Consider the following 16371-nt stretch of genomic DNA (forward strand, 5'->3'; position numbering starts at 1 on the left):
GTGGTTCTCTTTTCTTCAAAGGTCTCCTTACCTCTCCCCCAGTGATACATGCCTCTTCTGAGACGTTTGTATTCCTTTTTGCCTGCTTCATTTACTACATTTTTATATTTTCTCCTCTCATCAATTAAATCCAATATCTCTTCTGTTACCCAAGGATTTCTACTAACCCTTTTACCTACTTGATCCTCTGCTGCCTTCACTATTTCATCTCTCAAAGCTACCCATTCTTCTTCTAATGTATTTCTTTCCCCCGTTCTTGTCGATAGTTCCCTAATGCTCTCTCTGAAACTCTCTACAACCTCTGGTTCCTTCAGTTTATCCAGGCCCCATCTCCTTAAATTCCTACCTTTTTTGCAGCTTCTTCAGATTTAGTCTACAGTTCATAATGAATAAATTATGGTCGGAGTCCACATCTGCCCATGGAAAAGTCTTACAATTTAAGACCTGGTTCCTGAATCTGTCTTACCATTATATAACCTATCTGAAACCTTCCAGTGTCTCCGGCCTCTTCCACATATACAACCTTCTTCCCTGATTCTTAAACCAAGTGTTGGCTATGATTAAGTTATGCTCTTTGGAAAATTCTACCAGGCGACTTCCTCTTTCATTTCTTACCTCCATTCCGTACTCACCTACTACTTTTCCTTCTCCTACTATCGAATTAAAGTCTCCCTTCACTATCTGAATAATTTCTTTTATCTCATCATACATTTCTTCAATCTCTTCGTCATCTGCGAAGCTATTTGACATATATACTTGTACTACTGAGGTAGGCGCGGGCTTCGTGTCTATCTTGGCTACAATAATGCGTTCACACTGCTGTTCGTAGTAGCTTACCCGCGCTCCTATTTTTTTACTCATTATTAAACCTGCTCCTGCATTACCCCTATTTGATTTTGTATTTATAACCCTATATTTACCAGACCAGACGTCTTGTTCCTCCTGCCACCGAACTTCACTAATTCCCACTATATCTAACTTTAATCTATACATTCCCTTTTCAAATTTTTTAGCCTACCTGCCCGGTTAAGGTATCCGACATTCCATGCTGATTCGCAGAACGCCATTTTTGTTTCTCCATCTCCTGTTAACGTCTTCCTGAGTAGTCCCCGCCCGGGGATCCGAAGATCCGAATGGGAGACTATTTTACCCAAGAGCACGCCATCGTCATTTAACCATACAGTAACGCTGCATGCCGTCGGGAAAAATTACGGCTGTAGTTTCCCCTTGCTTTCAGCCGTTCGCAGTACCAGTACAGCAAGGCCGTTTTGGTTAATGTTACAAGGGCAGATCAGTCAATCATTCAGACTGTGGCCCCTGCAACTATTGAAAAGGCTGCTGCCCCTGTTCAGGAACCACGCATTTGTCTGTCCTCTCAACAGATACCCCTCCGTTGTGGTTGCACCTACGGTACGGCTATCTGTATCGCTGAGGCACGCAAGACTCCCCACCAACGGCAAGGTCCATGGTTCATTGGGGAAGACTTCAGTCACAAAATTTATTTTAGACTCACATTTTTTAAATCTAGATTGGCGTGAGCTCTCTACGACAAATGAAAATTTTTACCGCTCCGAGACTCGAACCCAGATTTTCCGTTTATCGCGAGCAGTCGCCTTCACCACTTTGGCTATTCGAGTACGCCTCCAGGACTTATGCAGACTTTCGTATGTCAAGGAACTCACGATCCTTACGGTCGCACATTTCGTGACTCCCGCATAGGGAAAGGCTGATATTTTTTCGTCACTTTAGCCCGTTGAGACAGATACATTATTATTGATCATTACATTGCCTGTGTTTATACAGTGTCTGTACCTTTACATTACAATGTTCTTCAGACATTTGTGGACCTGTGAAAGAACAGACATTGTTCTGACAATGACAGCTGTGATAAATATTACGAAATGGATTCATGTTTTACGAATCTTAATCATCGTCAGCTGACTGTGAAGTTTCGAAGTGGTTAAGGCGACAGCTAGCAATAAACAGGAAATCTGGGTTCGAGTCCGGATCCGCCACAAATTTTGATTTTCGCAACACCTGATAGTCCAGCTTAGCAAACTGCGAATGCAGTTCGTAAAGGTTTATCGCAGCTGTAATCCTCAGAACAATTTGTGATCCTTCAGAGATGCATACATGTCTGAAGAGCATTGTAATGTGAAGATACACCATATAAACAGAGACATTGTAATCATCAACACTTTTTCTTATTCAACTTATTTCATTTCGTCGCATTACGAGCTGTAGATGTACATCTTGAGGTACGTTGGAAGGGCACTGCTACACTTGTTGTAGATCGTGCAACTGCGTGTAACATCGATCCACTGGAGGAGTAATTATAGAGTAAATAACGCCAAGTCCGCACCAGATATTTACACTGCCAGAGGCAGGCGCCATCCGCCTAATCAGCTGAGTGGTCACCGCTTCTGGCTGCCCGGCGGAGGACCCGGGTTCCATACCCGGTACTGCCAGAGATTAGTGGGAGGACTGGAGCGGGGACCACTCAGCCTCGCGAGGCCAATTGAGGAGCTACTTGACTGACAAGTACCTGCTCCGAGGTCTGGGAAGCCGACAGAAGCCGGCGGAGCGGTATGCTGGTCCCGCATTCCCCTCCACACCGCGTCCGAATGAAGCCAATGGCAGAGGATGGCACGGCAACTGTTCGGCACCAGACTTTGTGGTAGTACCAGTGAAAAAAAAAGTGTTACCATTAATCGTCAACATTTTTATGAACAGCGTTTCAGCACTAAGGCTAAAAATTACTGTAGCTATTAAACCGTAAGTGAATTCTGGATCTGAAAATTAGTTTCTTGAGTTCGAAATGTATCGTAATTGTTCATAGAAAATAACTTGATTGGCTGATGGCCGCAAAGTGATACAAAACAAATACAGAACTATAGGCTGGCCGTTATTGAGAAACCCTTAACACAACAATACGTGTAATTTCATGCGGTGTATCTGTTTGCAGCTGTTAACAGACATGTTCTACCTGGAAGGTATCGACCGCATGGCTAGGAGTGTAGCGGCGCTGTCACCGTACCCTGTATACTACTACCACTACAGGCACGAGCGCAACAACACCAAAGATGACACTGGACTTTCAGGTAAGGACACACGAATATCTTGCACAGAATCACACATAACGTAACACGCGCAAATATTCATGTTACACTGTAATTAATTTCAGTGTAGTTATTGTGATTTATTGTCGACCTACGTTGGGGCGACAAATTTTATGGATTAGTCACAGTGAAGTAACGGCACAAAACGTGCATATAAATTGCAATCAGGCCTTGAGAATGCATGCACTATTCCCCTCACTACGTCACGTGAGGAGATTGGGTCTGAATGTAGCATGTTAGTGAACACCAGAAAATGAGTCATTCACTCTCTAATGAGTTCAGGTGTCGGAACAGTTTCCGCTTCATGGTTCCATATGTGAACCAGGTATACGGTACCTGGTCTTCACTAAACATCTTGGACGGCAGGATCCCGCCATGAGTGCTTTGTAACCATGGCTATGACTGGTAACAAGACCTATACGGAACCAATAACAAAGCCACATACAGTAATACAGGTGGGTAATGTAGTGAAAGAAATACAGGAGGAGGACAAAAGTATGGGAACGCCAAACCCACAACACATTGCCATGCCTAACACGAATTCCTGTTAGTAATTTGCAGCCGTGACTTATTAAACTGATAGTTCGGTAATGTTTACACCTGTCAGCGCCTGCTTTCTTTGGAATTGGAATTATTACATTCTCTTTGAACTCAGAGGGTATTTCGCCTGTCTCATACATCCTGCACACCAAATGTAAGAGTTTTGTCCTGTATGGCTCTCCCGTGGATACCAGTGGTTCTGACGGAATGTGTTCTACTCCAGGGACCTCAGTTCAGCTGAGGTCTTTCAGCGCTCTGTCAAATTCTTGTCGGAATATCATATCGCCCATTTCATCTTTATTTACGTCCCCTTCCCTTGTGTGATATTGCTTTCTCCCTTGTATTGCCTCTCCATACACCCCTTCCACCTTTCAGCTCTTCCTTCTTTGCCTAGTACCAGTTTTCCAGCTGAGCTCTTGATATTCATACAGCTGCTCATCTTTTCTCCAAAGACCTCTTTAAATGTCCCACAGGCATATCAGTCTTTCCCCTAGTAATATACATTCCTGTATCCTTACATTTGTCCTCTAGCCGTTTCTACTTATTGGGAAACACTCTGCAAAGGGTCCGACGGTCTATACTGGGGCTAATTTCAAACGGCTCACTCTACCCCTAGTTGCAGAGAAATGACTGTACGAAAAAACAGTAACTACCCGATCAACGACGAAGTAAGCACAAATTTATGTCACATAATATTGCTGACGTTTTACACAGCAAACAAATCTTGAATGACATGCTGTGTTGTAAATAACAACGTGCAGTTACTCTTAACGATGCTTCTCCTAATAAAGACAAATTAATTTCTTGTATCAAGTAAAAGGATGCCTACATGGTAGTCAATGAATTCAAATACATCATATTTAATATATGTGTTTTGTACCACCATCATAGCGTCAGGTACCTTTATAGCGTGTGTGCAATGAGATAGTTGATGTGTCAGCACAGCATAGAATTCAACTTTTACACAATGACACAAGCTCAGGACAATAGGCTGTGGGGTGGTAGGACTGGACCAAGTGACACATCAGGCCATCACCATCGACAGTTGCACTGAACATTTATTTGGCACACATAAACAAGACAAATAACAAATAAAACCATCAACACATTTTTTAAAATTACCACACATCTTTAAAATTACCATTTAGATGAAAGCAAGTTACTTCAAAATTTAAACATTCATAAACCACGGCACTTATGGCCTATTACACTTTTAGTGAAATAAGTTAAAATTATTTACCCCAAAAGTATGATCAACCTGAAGAACAATTTACTAAAATTTTACGAGAAAATGTAGTCTTTCGTTACTGCAGTGATTGGTATTACCAAAGTAATTCAGAGTACAGGCAACAACAAATCAGATACCATGGCACACAACCATGTTACTTAAATGGTAGGCACCCTACAATGTAGGATATAAAATATAAAATTTCATGTGACCAAGCAACCTCGTGGGATTCTACAAACTACGCCCAGAAGCGGACGCCCGCTCACTCAGCTGTTTCCAATACAGGCTCGGCATGGACCCCCAAACGGGAGCAGCAACGGTCACGAATAGGCACGAAAAATCCCAGAACTAGTGGGTATCTACAACAGACAGACTGACTGCCTTAAGTAACTAGAAACACAATAATTCATTACAGCACCTCATCTGCAGAATTAATCAACCTATTAATGAACATCAGCTAACCAGTAAAAATCTATTATCTTAGGTGCGTAAGGCCAATTGTCGGCCTGAGTGGCCGTGCGGTTCTAGGCGCTACAGTCTGGAGCCGAGCGACCGCTACGGTCGCAGGTTCGAATCCTGCCTAGGGCATGGATGTGTGTAATGTCCTTTGGTTAGTTAGGTTTAATTAGTTCTAAGTTCTAGGCGACTGATGACCTCAGAAGTTAAGTCGCATAGTGCTCAGAGCCATTTGAACCATTTTTCGTACGGCCAATTATACATTAAGCCGCGAGCGAACTAGATATACGGCCAGCCGGCAAGCGCGGGCAAAGGGGGCAGAAATTATACAACAGCACAAGCAGGACGCAACCCAGGATCCCGCACTCGCTAACGCTCTATCGAGTTCGTCCGGGTAAACAGCCCGTTTTAGATGTGCTCTTCAAATGGTTCAAATGGCTCTGAGCACTATGGGACTTAACATCTGAGGTCATCAGTCCCCTAGAACTTAGAACTACTTAAACCTAACTAACCTAAGGATATCACACACATCCATGCCCGAGGCAAGATTCGAACCTGCGACCGTAGCGGTCGCGCGATTCCAGACTGAAGCGCCTAGAACCGCTCGGCCACCACGGCCGGCAATGTGCTCTTCCTGCTGCCTCGCACGGCATCTGTACTGTCCGCCAGACTTCCGAAACGACATTACTGCTAGGTGTCCGAAAGCAAAATCCTCGCTACTTGCTAGAGCTTAGCGGTCGCTCCCCGATTGGCCAGGTATGTGGCGCTACCGCGCGCTCTGCGCACACCACCGGAAAGATGACCCATACCGGCGGCGGGAATATCGCTGATCGAGTCACACGACTCAGTAGTTCATTGGTTTTGCGTTTCATTTGGAATGCTACGTCGCTAAAACCAGAGTCGCTTTGATATCTGTTGTGGTAATAGTAAATCAGTTTATATACGGCATAGAAACAGTGCAAGCATGTAATTCAAGTAGCATTTTGTGTAATCAGCAAATCAGATTGGAGGGTTTTGGTTTACCATTTCTGTAAGAATGTCACAACATCGGGCACAATTGAATGGCGTTTTTTAATATTTAACAAATCTTGAATGCAATGGTGCACGAGGTACCTTCCACCACACATCAGACAAGAAAACGAGATAATATTAATTTGTCACTCAGTTACGAGCTATGTAGAAAATTTGAATTCTCTAACTCATCGGGAAGTTAGTTTGAAATCAACTGCAAAATATGTACGAGACAGACAGACAGGAAATTAAAATACCTTCCGCCACAAACCAGTGACGAAAGGAAGTTAATATTGCACATTCATCCAGTTCTGAGCTGTATAGGGGGTTTCAAGTCTCTAGCTCATAAGGAAGTTAGTTTGAAATAAATTGCAAAATTTGTACCAAATTAAAAACGAAGTACCCTCCGCCACACACTAGACACAAAAGAGAATTAATGTTGCATTGTCATCCAGTTCCGAGCTATGCTGAATGCTTCAAGTCTGTAGCTCGTGCGGAAGTTGGTTTAAAAAAAAATGGTTCAAATGGCTCTGAGCACTATGGGACTTACATCTGAGGTCACCAGTCCCCTAGAACTTGGAACTACTAAAACCTAACTAACCTAGGGACATCATACACATTCATGCCCGGGGTAGGATTCGAACCAGCGACCGTAGCGGCAGCACGGTTCCGAACTGAGTTGATTTAAAGTCGACTGCAAAATTTGTACCCAACAAACAGGCAAGAAAACGACCTAATAAAAAAGTGTTAAAAACAGTCAAAACACTTATTACCGTCCAAGAAATACCATGGTCTATAAAAGAACAACACTGTTTCTACACTGTTAGAGAATAGAGGCCATCTCTCCTGCGCTAATTCTCTCGTAGTAGAGAAGTGGATATTCCCAATTCCAAGCCTTGATAGCTCGGCTATGCTGTTAACTCATCTGAGCTGAGACTCGGATCTGCGCATGGCAATCAACATACGAAGTCGTTAGAGTAAGGGATAATTGTTGTGACGTAACGTCTTGTCGACTCTTTGATCATTACAGACGGATAAGTAGCTCATTTGTGCAAGGACGGTGTGAAAAATCTGATGTGGCCTTATTGAAATGGTCCCAGAGTTTAGGCAGTTTGCATTAGTTCCGTGAACGAAATCTTATTTCCTAAAAAGGAAACCTAAGCGGAGTTTAAATAATATAACCGATCATCAGATAATATAATATTGAACGAAGAAAGATGTTTCATTTCGAAGATCTTTTATTCCCTGATTACGAGCTAAGCCTTGAAACCAGTCATGTAATATCAGAATTTCTTGGCAACATTGGTGGTTTAGAAGCTTTTTGGTTGGTAGCCGAGTTGTCATTATATGTTTACAAGATATTTCCACAGCTTCCCTAGGTGGAGAGCACAGATTTCGTTGCTTGTTGTTTGTATTCCAACAAAACTGTGAACGGTAGATGATGCGCTCCTCCCTAGCAACTGTTTCCCGGCTCGGTTAAACGATTAAAAAGTCAATAGAAATTCAGAACCAACAGAAAGGCTATAGAAAATAGTAAAAAAAAGATATAACTAATGAGAATATCGAAAGACATCGTTGTTTACTAAAATTCCACTTACTTATGAGCAGAAGGAGATTGCGTTGCAATGTTTAATTAAATTAAAAGCTCATGAACGAAGTGCTCAGATTAAAAAGGGTAGGAAGCAGGGGTGTCCTCTTTGGCCCCTACTGGTCAATCTGTACATATAAAAAGCAATGAGGAAAATAAAAGAAAGGTTCAAAACGGGATTAAAATTCGGGGCGAAAGGATATCAATGACAAAATTCGCTGATGACAGTGATGTCCTCAGCGGAAGAGAAGTGGATTTGCTGAACCCATTCAATGGAATGAACAGTCTAATGAGTGCAGAGTATGGATTTAAAGTAAATCGAAGAAAGACCAAACTAATAAGGAGTAGCAGAAATAAGATTTCCGATGTATTTAATATCAAAATCAGTGACCACGAAGCAGACGAAGTTAAGGATTTCTGGTACCTTGGAAGTACAATATCACATGATAGACGAAAAACGAGGACATAAAAAGCAAAGTAAAACAGGCAAAAAGGAAGAGAAGTTTCCTGATATCTACATCTACATCTACGTGATTACTCTGCTATTCACAATAAAGTGCGTTACAGATGGTTCAATGGAACACTTTTATGCTGTCTCTCTAGCGTCCCACTCTCGAATGGTGCGCGGGAAAAAACGAGCACTTAAATTTTTCTGTGCGAGCCCTGATTTCTCTTATTTTATCGTGATGATCATTTCTCCTTATGTAGGTGGGTGCCAACAGAATGTTTTCACATTCAGAAAAGAAAACTGGTGATTGTAATTTAATGAGAAGACCCATGGCAACGAAAAACCCCTTTGTTTTAATGATTGCCTCTCCAATTCACGTATCATGTCTGTGGCACTATCTCCCCTATTTCGCGATAATACAAAACGAGCTGCCCTTCTCTGAACTTTTTCGATGTCATCCGTCAGTCCCACCTAATGCGTATCCAACACCGCACAGCAATACTCCAGAATAGGGCGGACAAGTGTGGTGTAAGCAGTCTCTTTAGTAGACCTGTTGCACCTTCTAGGTGCTCTGCCACTGAATCGCAGTCTTTGGTTTGCTCTACCCATAACATTTTCTATGTGATCATTCCAATTTAGGTTATTTGTAATTGTAATCCCCAAGTATTTAGTTGAATTTAGAGCCTTCAGTTTTGTGTTACTTACCGCGTAATTGAAATTTAGCGGATTTCTTGTAGTACCGGCACTCATGTGAATTACTTCACACTCTTCCTTTATTCAGGATCAGCTGCCAGTATTCGCACCATACACATATCTTATGTAAATCATTTTGCAATTCGTTTTGGTCATCTGATGACTTTACAAGACGGTAAAAGACAGCATCATCTGCAAACACTCTAAGACAGCTACTCAGATGGTCTCCTATGTCGTTAATATAGATGAGGAACAATAGAGGGCCTATAACACTTCCTTGGGGAACGCTAGATTTTGTTTCTGTTTTACTCGATGACTTTCCGTCTATTACTACGAACTGTGAGCTTTCTGACAGGAAATCACGAAATCCAGTCGCACAACGTAGGCGTTATTCCACAGGCACGTAATTCGGTTAGGAGACGCTTGTGATGAACGGTGCCGAAAGCCTTCTGGAAATCTAAAAGTACGGAATCAATTTGATATCCCCTATCGATAGCACTCATTACTTCATGAGTATAAAGAGCTAGTTGTGTTTCACAAGGACGATATTTTCTGAATCCGTGCTGACTATGTGTCAATAAATCGTTTTCTTCCAGGTACTTCATAATATTCGAACGCAGTATATATTCCAGAACCCTACTGCAAATCGACGTTAGTGATATGGGGCTGTAATCAAGCGGACTAATTCTATATTCCTTTTCAGGTGTTGATGTGACTTGAGCAATTTTCCAGCCTTTAGGTACGGATCTTTCTGTGAGCGAGCGACTGTATATAATTGTTAAATATGGAACTATTGTATCAGCATATTCTGAAAGGAACCTCACTGGTATACAATCTAGATCGGAGGCCTTGCCTTTATTAAAGTGATTTAAGATGCTTTGCTACACCGAAGATATCTACTTCTATGTTCCTCATCTTCGCAGTTGTTCTTGATTGGAATTCAGGAATATTTACTTCGTCTTCTTTGGTGAAGGACTTTCGGAAAACCGTGTTTAATAACTCTGCTTTAGTGGCTCTGTCATCAGTGACTCCACCGCTGTTATCGCGCAGTGAAGGTATTGATTGCGTCTTGCCACTGGATATGCTTTATGTATGACCAAAATCTCTTTGGGTTTTCTGCCAGATTCTGAGACAGAGTTTCTTTGTGGGAATTATTAAAAGCATCTCGCATTGAAGATCGGTTATATTTCGAACTTCTGCAAAACTTTGCAAATCTTGGGGATTTTGCGTTTTTTTAAATTTGGCATGCTTTTTTCGTTGCTTCTGCATCAGCGATCTGACCCGTTTTGTGTGCCACGGGAGATCAGTACCATCACTTATTAACTTATGTTGTATATACTCGTATCAACTGCCGTCGATATTATCTCTTTGAAATCATTCCACATCTTTTCTACGCTTACATGAACAGATCGGAAGGAGGGAAGACTGTCTCTTAAAAAGGCGTTAGGAGCATTTTATCAGCTTTTCAAAATAGATACACTTCGTGTTTCTTTTTGTTAGATGTAGGTTTTACGGTATTCAGTCCAGCAGCAACTGCCTTGTGGTCGCTGATTTCTGTATTCGACACGATACTTCCTATTTATCTAGGATTATTTGTAGATAAGAGATCAAGTATGCTTTCGCAACCATTTACACGTCGAGCGGGCTCATTAACTAACTGTTCAAAATAATTTTCTGAGGAAGCATTCAGTACAGTTTCGGATGACGTTTCATGCCTGCCGCCGGCTTTAAATGTATAATTTTTCCAGAATATTGAGGGTAGATTTTATTCACACCGGCTATAACTGAATGTGTGGGGTACCTATTTGAAATGAGACTCAAGTTTTCTTTGAACTGTTCAGCAACTATATCTTCTGAGCCGGAAGGGAGGGGGAGGGGAGGGGCGGTAAAACGATCCAATTTAAAGTTTAGTGCGATTGTGAAGTATAACCTCTACCCATTCTTTTCGCAGGAACTATCTACTTCAGTTACACAGCAAGGTAAACTACTTATGACAGAAATAAATTATCCATCACCAACTGTAATTACTCTATAATTTCTGAACACTGTTAGATTGTTTGAAAAAAATTCGGCTGAACTTATTTCCGGCTTTAGCTAGCTTTCTGTACAGATAACTATTTGATCTTCAGTGCTTTCTATTAGGGCTTGGAGCTCTGGTTCTTTCACAACCCAGCTACGACATTTCAAAGCTACAATATCGATCGTTTCTACAACTACCTTACTGTGTTTTACCTGCCCATTTTTAGACGGAAACCCTTTCTGTGGTTACCTGAGACCCTCTAACCTAAAAAACCGCCCAGTCCCTTCCACACAGCCCCGCTACCCGTGTAGCCGCCTCCTGCATGTAGTGGACTCCTGACCTACTAAGCGAAACCCGGGAACCCACTATCCGATGGCGCAAGTCAAGGAATCTGCAGTCTAAAACGTCAGAGAACCACCTGAGCCTGACTCAGACCCTCCACTCGGCTCTGCACCAAAGGACCACAGTTGGTTCTGCCGACGATTGTGCAGAGGGTGAGCTCCGCCTTAATCTCGCAAGTAAGACTGGGATTCTTTACCATTTCCACTAGCCCCCCGAAACCAGACAGAATCTGCCCCGATCCAAAGCGACACACGTCATTGGTACCAACATGAGCCACCGCCTGCAGTTGGCTGCACCCTGTATTCTTCATGGCATCTGGAAATACCCTTTCCTCAGCCGGAATGACTCCCCCCGGTATGCACACAGAGTTCACACTGGCTTCCTTCCCATCCTTGGCAGCTATGTTCCTAAGGGACCCCATTACGCGCCTAACGTTGGAACATCCAAGTAGCAGCAGACCCACCCTCTGTGAATGCCCAGACTTTGCGGACCGAGAAGCTTCCTCTGGAACAGGGTGAACGATTTCATCCGGCCCAGAGACTTCGTCAGCAACAGATAACTCCCGAAACCTGTTCGTCAAACGAACCGGGGAGGCCCTACGATCGGTCCCACGGAAAGTCTTTCGCTGCCTGACAGACTTTGGAATGATCTCCCACTCGACCACGGGTGTCAACCACAGTGCAGGCAGTACCCGGGGCGGTCACAGCAGTCGACCGATAGGGGACACGTGAGACGTGCTCAGCATCCCCGAGTCCGACCCCCCCACGTAAGATTTCATTTGAAAAATAAATTTCTGAGAATGTACGTTTGGAGGACACTATTGTATGGTAGTGAATCGTGGAATACTATAAAAGATGAGAATCAAAGCGTCTGAGACACAGTGCTGAGGAAAAACGTTGAAAATTAGGTGAACTGAGAAGGATCTCCGCATCATCGGCGAAGGAAGGAAAGTGTGGATACACTGATATAAAGAAGGACGGGATGATAGGAAATGTGTTAAGACATCGAGGAATAACTTCCTTAGAAAGGGCTGTAGAGAGCAAAAGCTGTAGGGGAAGACTGACAACGGAATTCATGCAGCAAATAACTGAGGACGTAGGTCGCAAGTGCTACCCCGAGATGAAGAGATTACCACAGAAGTGGCGGTCGTGGTGGGTGGCATCAGACCAGTCAGGAGACCGATGACTCAAAAAGATATAAAATTGTCGTGATGCGAGTAGGATTCGCGTACTGAGGGTTCCGTACAAACATAATTACGTATATAGACTGTTCATCCATTCCGGGAATTGAGGATCTCTACGATATATGCCTGTTATCGACATTGATGCTGGTATCATATGGGCCCAATAGATTCCAATACTTTCAAGAACTTTTTAATTTTAAGTTTGAAGTCATAACAAATGACCAAAAAAAAATGTCTTTTCGTGTGATATAATTAAAAGTTATCTGTTATCGGATATTTTCCTGTGGTTTTACCGTGCTTCTTGCCAAATTTCATGATTCTCGACCAGCGGAAAGTACCCTTTAAGTTTGGAGGAATGAGTTTCCGCGCATCAAAATATGTGACATAAATGGCCGTATCTTTTGACTGCGTTGACTTACAATTAGAGGCTTCAAGCTTTTACACAGCCACGGGACCGAAGACTTTAGTATGTGACATTCATTTCTACTTCACACGTCTACTAGTTCCCGAGAAAAACTGTTTTTAATAGTCGGACAAACAGACAGACTGGCAATAAAGTGATCTCATAAGTGTGCCGTTTTTACTGATTGAGATACGGAGCCCTAAAAATATTGAGAAGGCGGAACCGGTTTGTTTTCTCACATTGTTAGCGATGACGAGACTTGGATATCTACCAACAACGAAGAATCAAAACACAGTCAATACAGCGCCGCCATTCAACTCCGACAAAACTGAAAAAACTCAAGCAATCCCTTCATTCGAGTTGAAAAATAGTAGCTACCATTTCATGGGACTAAAAGTGGGGTTTATTTCATAGAGAGGGGTCAAGAATTTTAACTGACAAGCACTCTGAAATGCTCACCAAATGAGACGTGCAAATCCGAAATCAACGGCTTGGGAAACTGTTGTCCGGCATTAGTCTTTCTCCACGAGAACGCACAGCGACTCATACGAATAAGATTCAGTATTTCCGTAAGAAAGTTTAGATCACTTCCTCTTCAGTCTCAAACTCGCACATAGCGACGATTAACGCTTCTTCCACTTGAAACAATAGCTTGATGCATAACGATTTGAATATGGCGAAGTACTAAAGACCGCCATTTACAATTGGTTCCTTGGCAGAGAACTTCTATGCCGAAAGCCTGACGAAGGTAGTGCAACGTCACGAAAAGGACTTACAAGATGACGGCGGCTACTGAAAAAGCGAAATAGGTTAGCAGGTAGCTACAACGGCTAATAAAGATTTTTCTAACGAAGACTCGCACGGCCCTTGCTTTTCCTGCTCGCCTCGCATATTGATTTAAATCCGGCTGAGAGATGCTTGTTTGGAAACAAGATGTCGAACGTGCTCATGATTCGGTTACTATTGCTTCTTCCGTCTTTTTAATTGTGGTTTCAGACGCGTTTCGCTTTTATTACCAAAGTATCTTCAGTGATCATTCTGAAAATGTGGTATAATAATGTTTCTACGTTCTGATATTTGTAGACTGAAGACAGTTTTTCTTTATAAATGTGGCATACAATTTACTTATAGTGTTTTTCTTCTTTTACACATGTTCTCAAGCTCACTGCCTTTTCTCTCATTGCTAGAGAGGGTTGAAGTCGGAAAAGTTTGGTTTTCTTCACATTCACCGTTCGCAGTTTTTTTTTTTTTTTTTTTTTTTTGCGGACGTACTTTTTGTACTTCTTTTTTGCACTTCAGTTGGCAAAACTTAACAAAACGTGTCGACATGGAAATATCACTGATATTTCACCTGTTCCGTACTCAGAATAATGTTTTTATGTGCTTATTTGTATACGTTGTGAGCACTGCCAACCTTATGACTGCACATGAGATACAACGGGAGATGAACAAAGAGAAAAGATGTGTGTGTGTGTGTGTGTGTGTGTGTGTGTGTGTGTGTGTGTGTGTGAGTGAGTGAGTGTAAATTAGGGATGATGTGTTAGGTGTTCAGCAGAGATTTGAGTGGGGTGGTGAGTGGTTGTTAGAATTGGGGTGGGAGCGGTCTGACTAGTAAAAGGAGGGAAAGCAACAGGGACGAGGTGATAATAGGATATGGGAATGAGTGGTGGAGGTGTTGATAGCGAGAGGATGATCAGGTGGAGATGGGGTCATATGTCTCTCTCTAGTTCATCGACTTACTACCATCATTTACCCACCCCTCTCAGTTCCCATTCCTTACTACACCTCCTCCCTGTTCGTTCTCGGTTTTCCTACAATTACTTTGTACCCCCCCCCCCCTCCCTAAACAAAATGCATCCCGCCTCTCCACTCCACCTACATCACAGCTGAACCGCTTAACACATCTTCTCTACTAAAACACACACACACACGAATGGGGAAATACTGCATTTTCAAAGTTGGCAGTACTCACAACTTACACGAGAAACAAATGAACCCACAAAAACGCTGTGCTGAGAGCGGAACAGGTGAAAGTACAGTAATATTCGTATGACGACATACTTTCTGAAGTTTTACAAAGTGAAGTGCAAAAAAGTAAAAGTAGAAAAAATGTTAGTGAAAGCTGAAAAAGTGAAAAACCTCAATCTCCGCTAACAACGAGCAAAAAGCAGAGGACTTCAGAACGTATGAAAGAGAGAGAGAGAGAAGGAGGGGGAGGGGGAAGGAAGAGAGACATAATTAAATTGTACGCTAAATTTATAAAGATACACTCTTTTTAATCTATAAACAGCGATATTTAGAAACATATGTACAATATTTTCACAATTATCACCGAAGATGCTTCAAAAACAAAAACGGAACACGTCTGGTGAAAAAAGAATCTACTCCTTCAGTAAGCTTAAAACGGAGAAAATAATTTATATATAACAGCTTCTGCGAAAAATCGACATGCAAACAAACATTTTATGTTCATCACTTTTCGTCATCCCGAATGGTATACAACCGTCAGACATTTGTAACATCTGAATGTCATTATTCCTAATAGGCAGTGCAATTAAGTCCACCGATGTCCGCTTTTAACACGGTAAGAATCGGCGCCAGCAGCGGAATCTGCTCTGCCACAAGTTAATGAAAACAGCAAACGGAAAGTCAGTTTTAAACCGAAATGTTTGAATCAGTGATTGGTCTAAATCGTCGGACAAAGTTAAATTTGAACTTTTTGTTTCATCGAACGCTTAATGCTTCTCCTGACATTGAAGCAGTAGCGCATTTAAACTCCGAATTGCGTTCACTAATTCACATCGGACAAAAGAAATTAGAGACCAGCTTGCACGTAATCAGTAAAGTTCGAACAGAAAATAACGTAAACAGGGCATTAGGTAACGACAGCACGGATATTTCTAACAAAACGTTTCAATGAGTATAATGATTGCAATATTCCTTTTTCCACGAACAATACGAGACTGGAATAGAAGGGAGAACCGATAGAGGTACTCAAGGTACCCTCCGCCACACACCGTCAGGTGGCTTGCGGAGTATGGATGTAGATGTAGATTTAGATTATACGTCGTACTACCGCTTTCTGTTCATTGGTTACAATAAACGTTCCCATTTACTTACGCGTTTCGTACTACACTGCATATGCAAAATCCTGCGAATCTGCAGAGAATGTAGTATAAGTCACAATATGCCATATGGTGCCTTGGTCATGAATGGTACTGTAATATTTCTTTATTTTCTTCCTCCTGCTGTGACACGTCCAAGTGAAGCTCGACTGTAGACTCACCTTTACAACTGAAGTGTGCGCCCGGAACGACCTCATCCGGAAGCTTTTTAGCAG

The 16371-nt window shown here is 42.3% G+C and overlaps 1 protein-coding gene across 3 annotated transcripts in view; it reads left to right on the forward strand.

Annotated features, from left to right (window-relative positions):
* Positions 1-16371, forward strand: part of LOC124777181 (esterase E4-like) — a 213073-nt gene that overhangs the window by 158967 nt on the left and 37735 nt on the right. For all 3 annotated transcript variants that reach the window (XM_047252492.1, XM_047252493.1, XM_047252494.1), the window contains one exon: positions 2966-3101. In XM_047252492.1, the coding sequence (XP_047108448.1) occupies positions 2966-3101 (136 nt within the window). The remainder of the gene's footprint in view (positions 1-2965; positions 3102-16371) is intronic.

Source organism: Schistocerca piceifrons, chromosome 2, assembly GCF_021461385.2.
Source record: "Schistocerca piceifrons isolate TAMUIC-IGC-003096 chromosome 2, iqSchPice1.1, whole genome shotgun sequence".
Taxonomy (NCBI): domain Eukaryota; kingdom Metazoa; phylum Arthropoda; class Insecta; order Orthoptera; family Acrididae; genus Schistocerca; species Schistocerca piceifrons.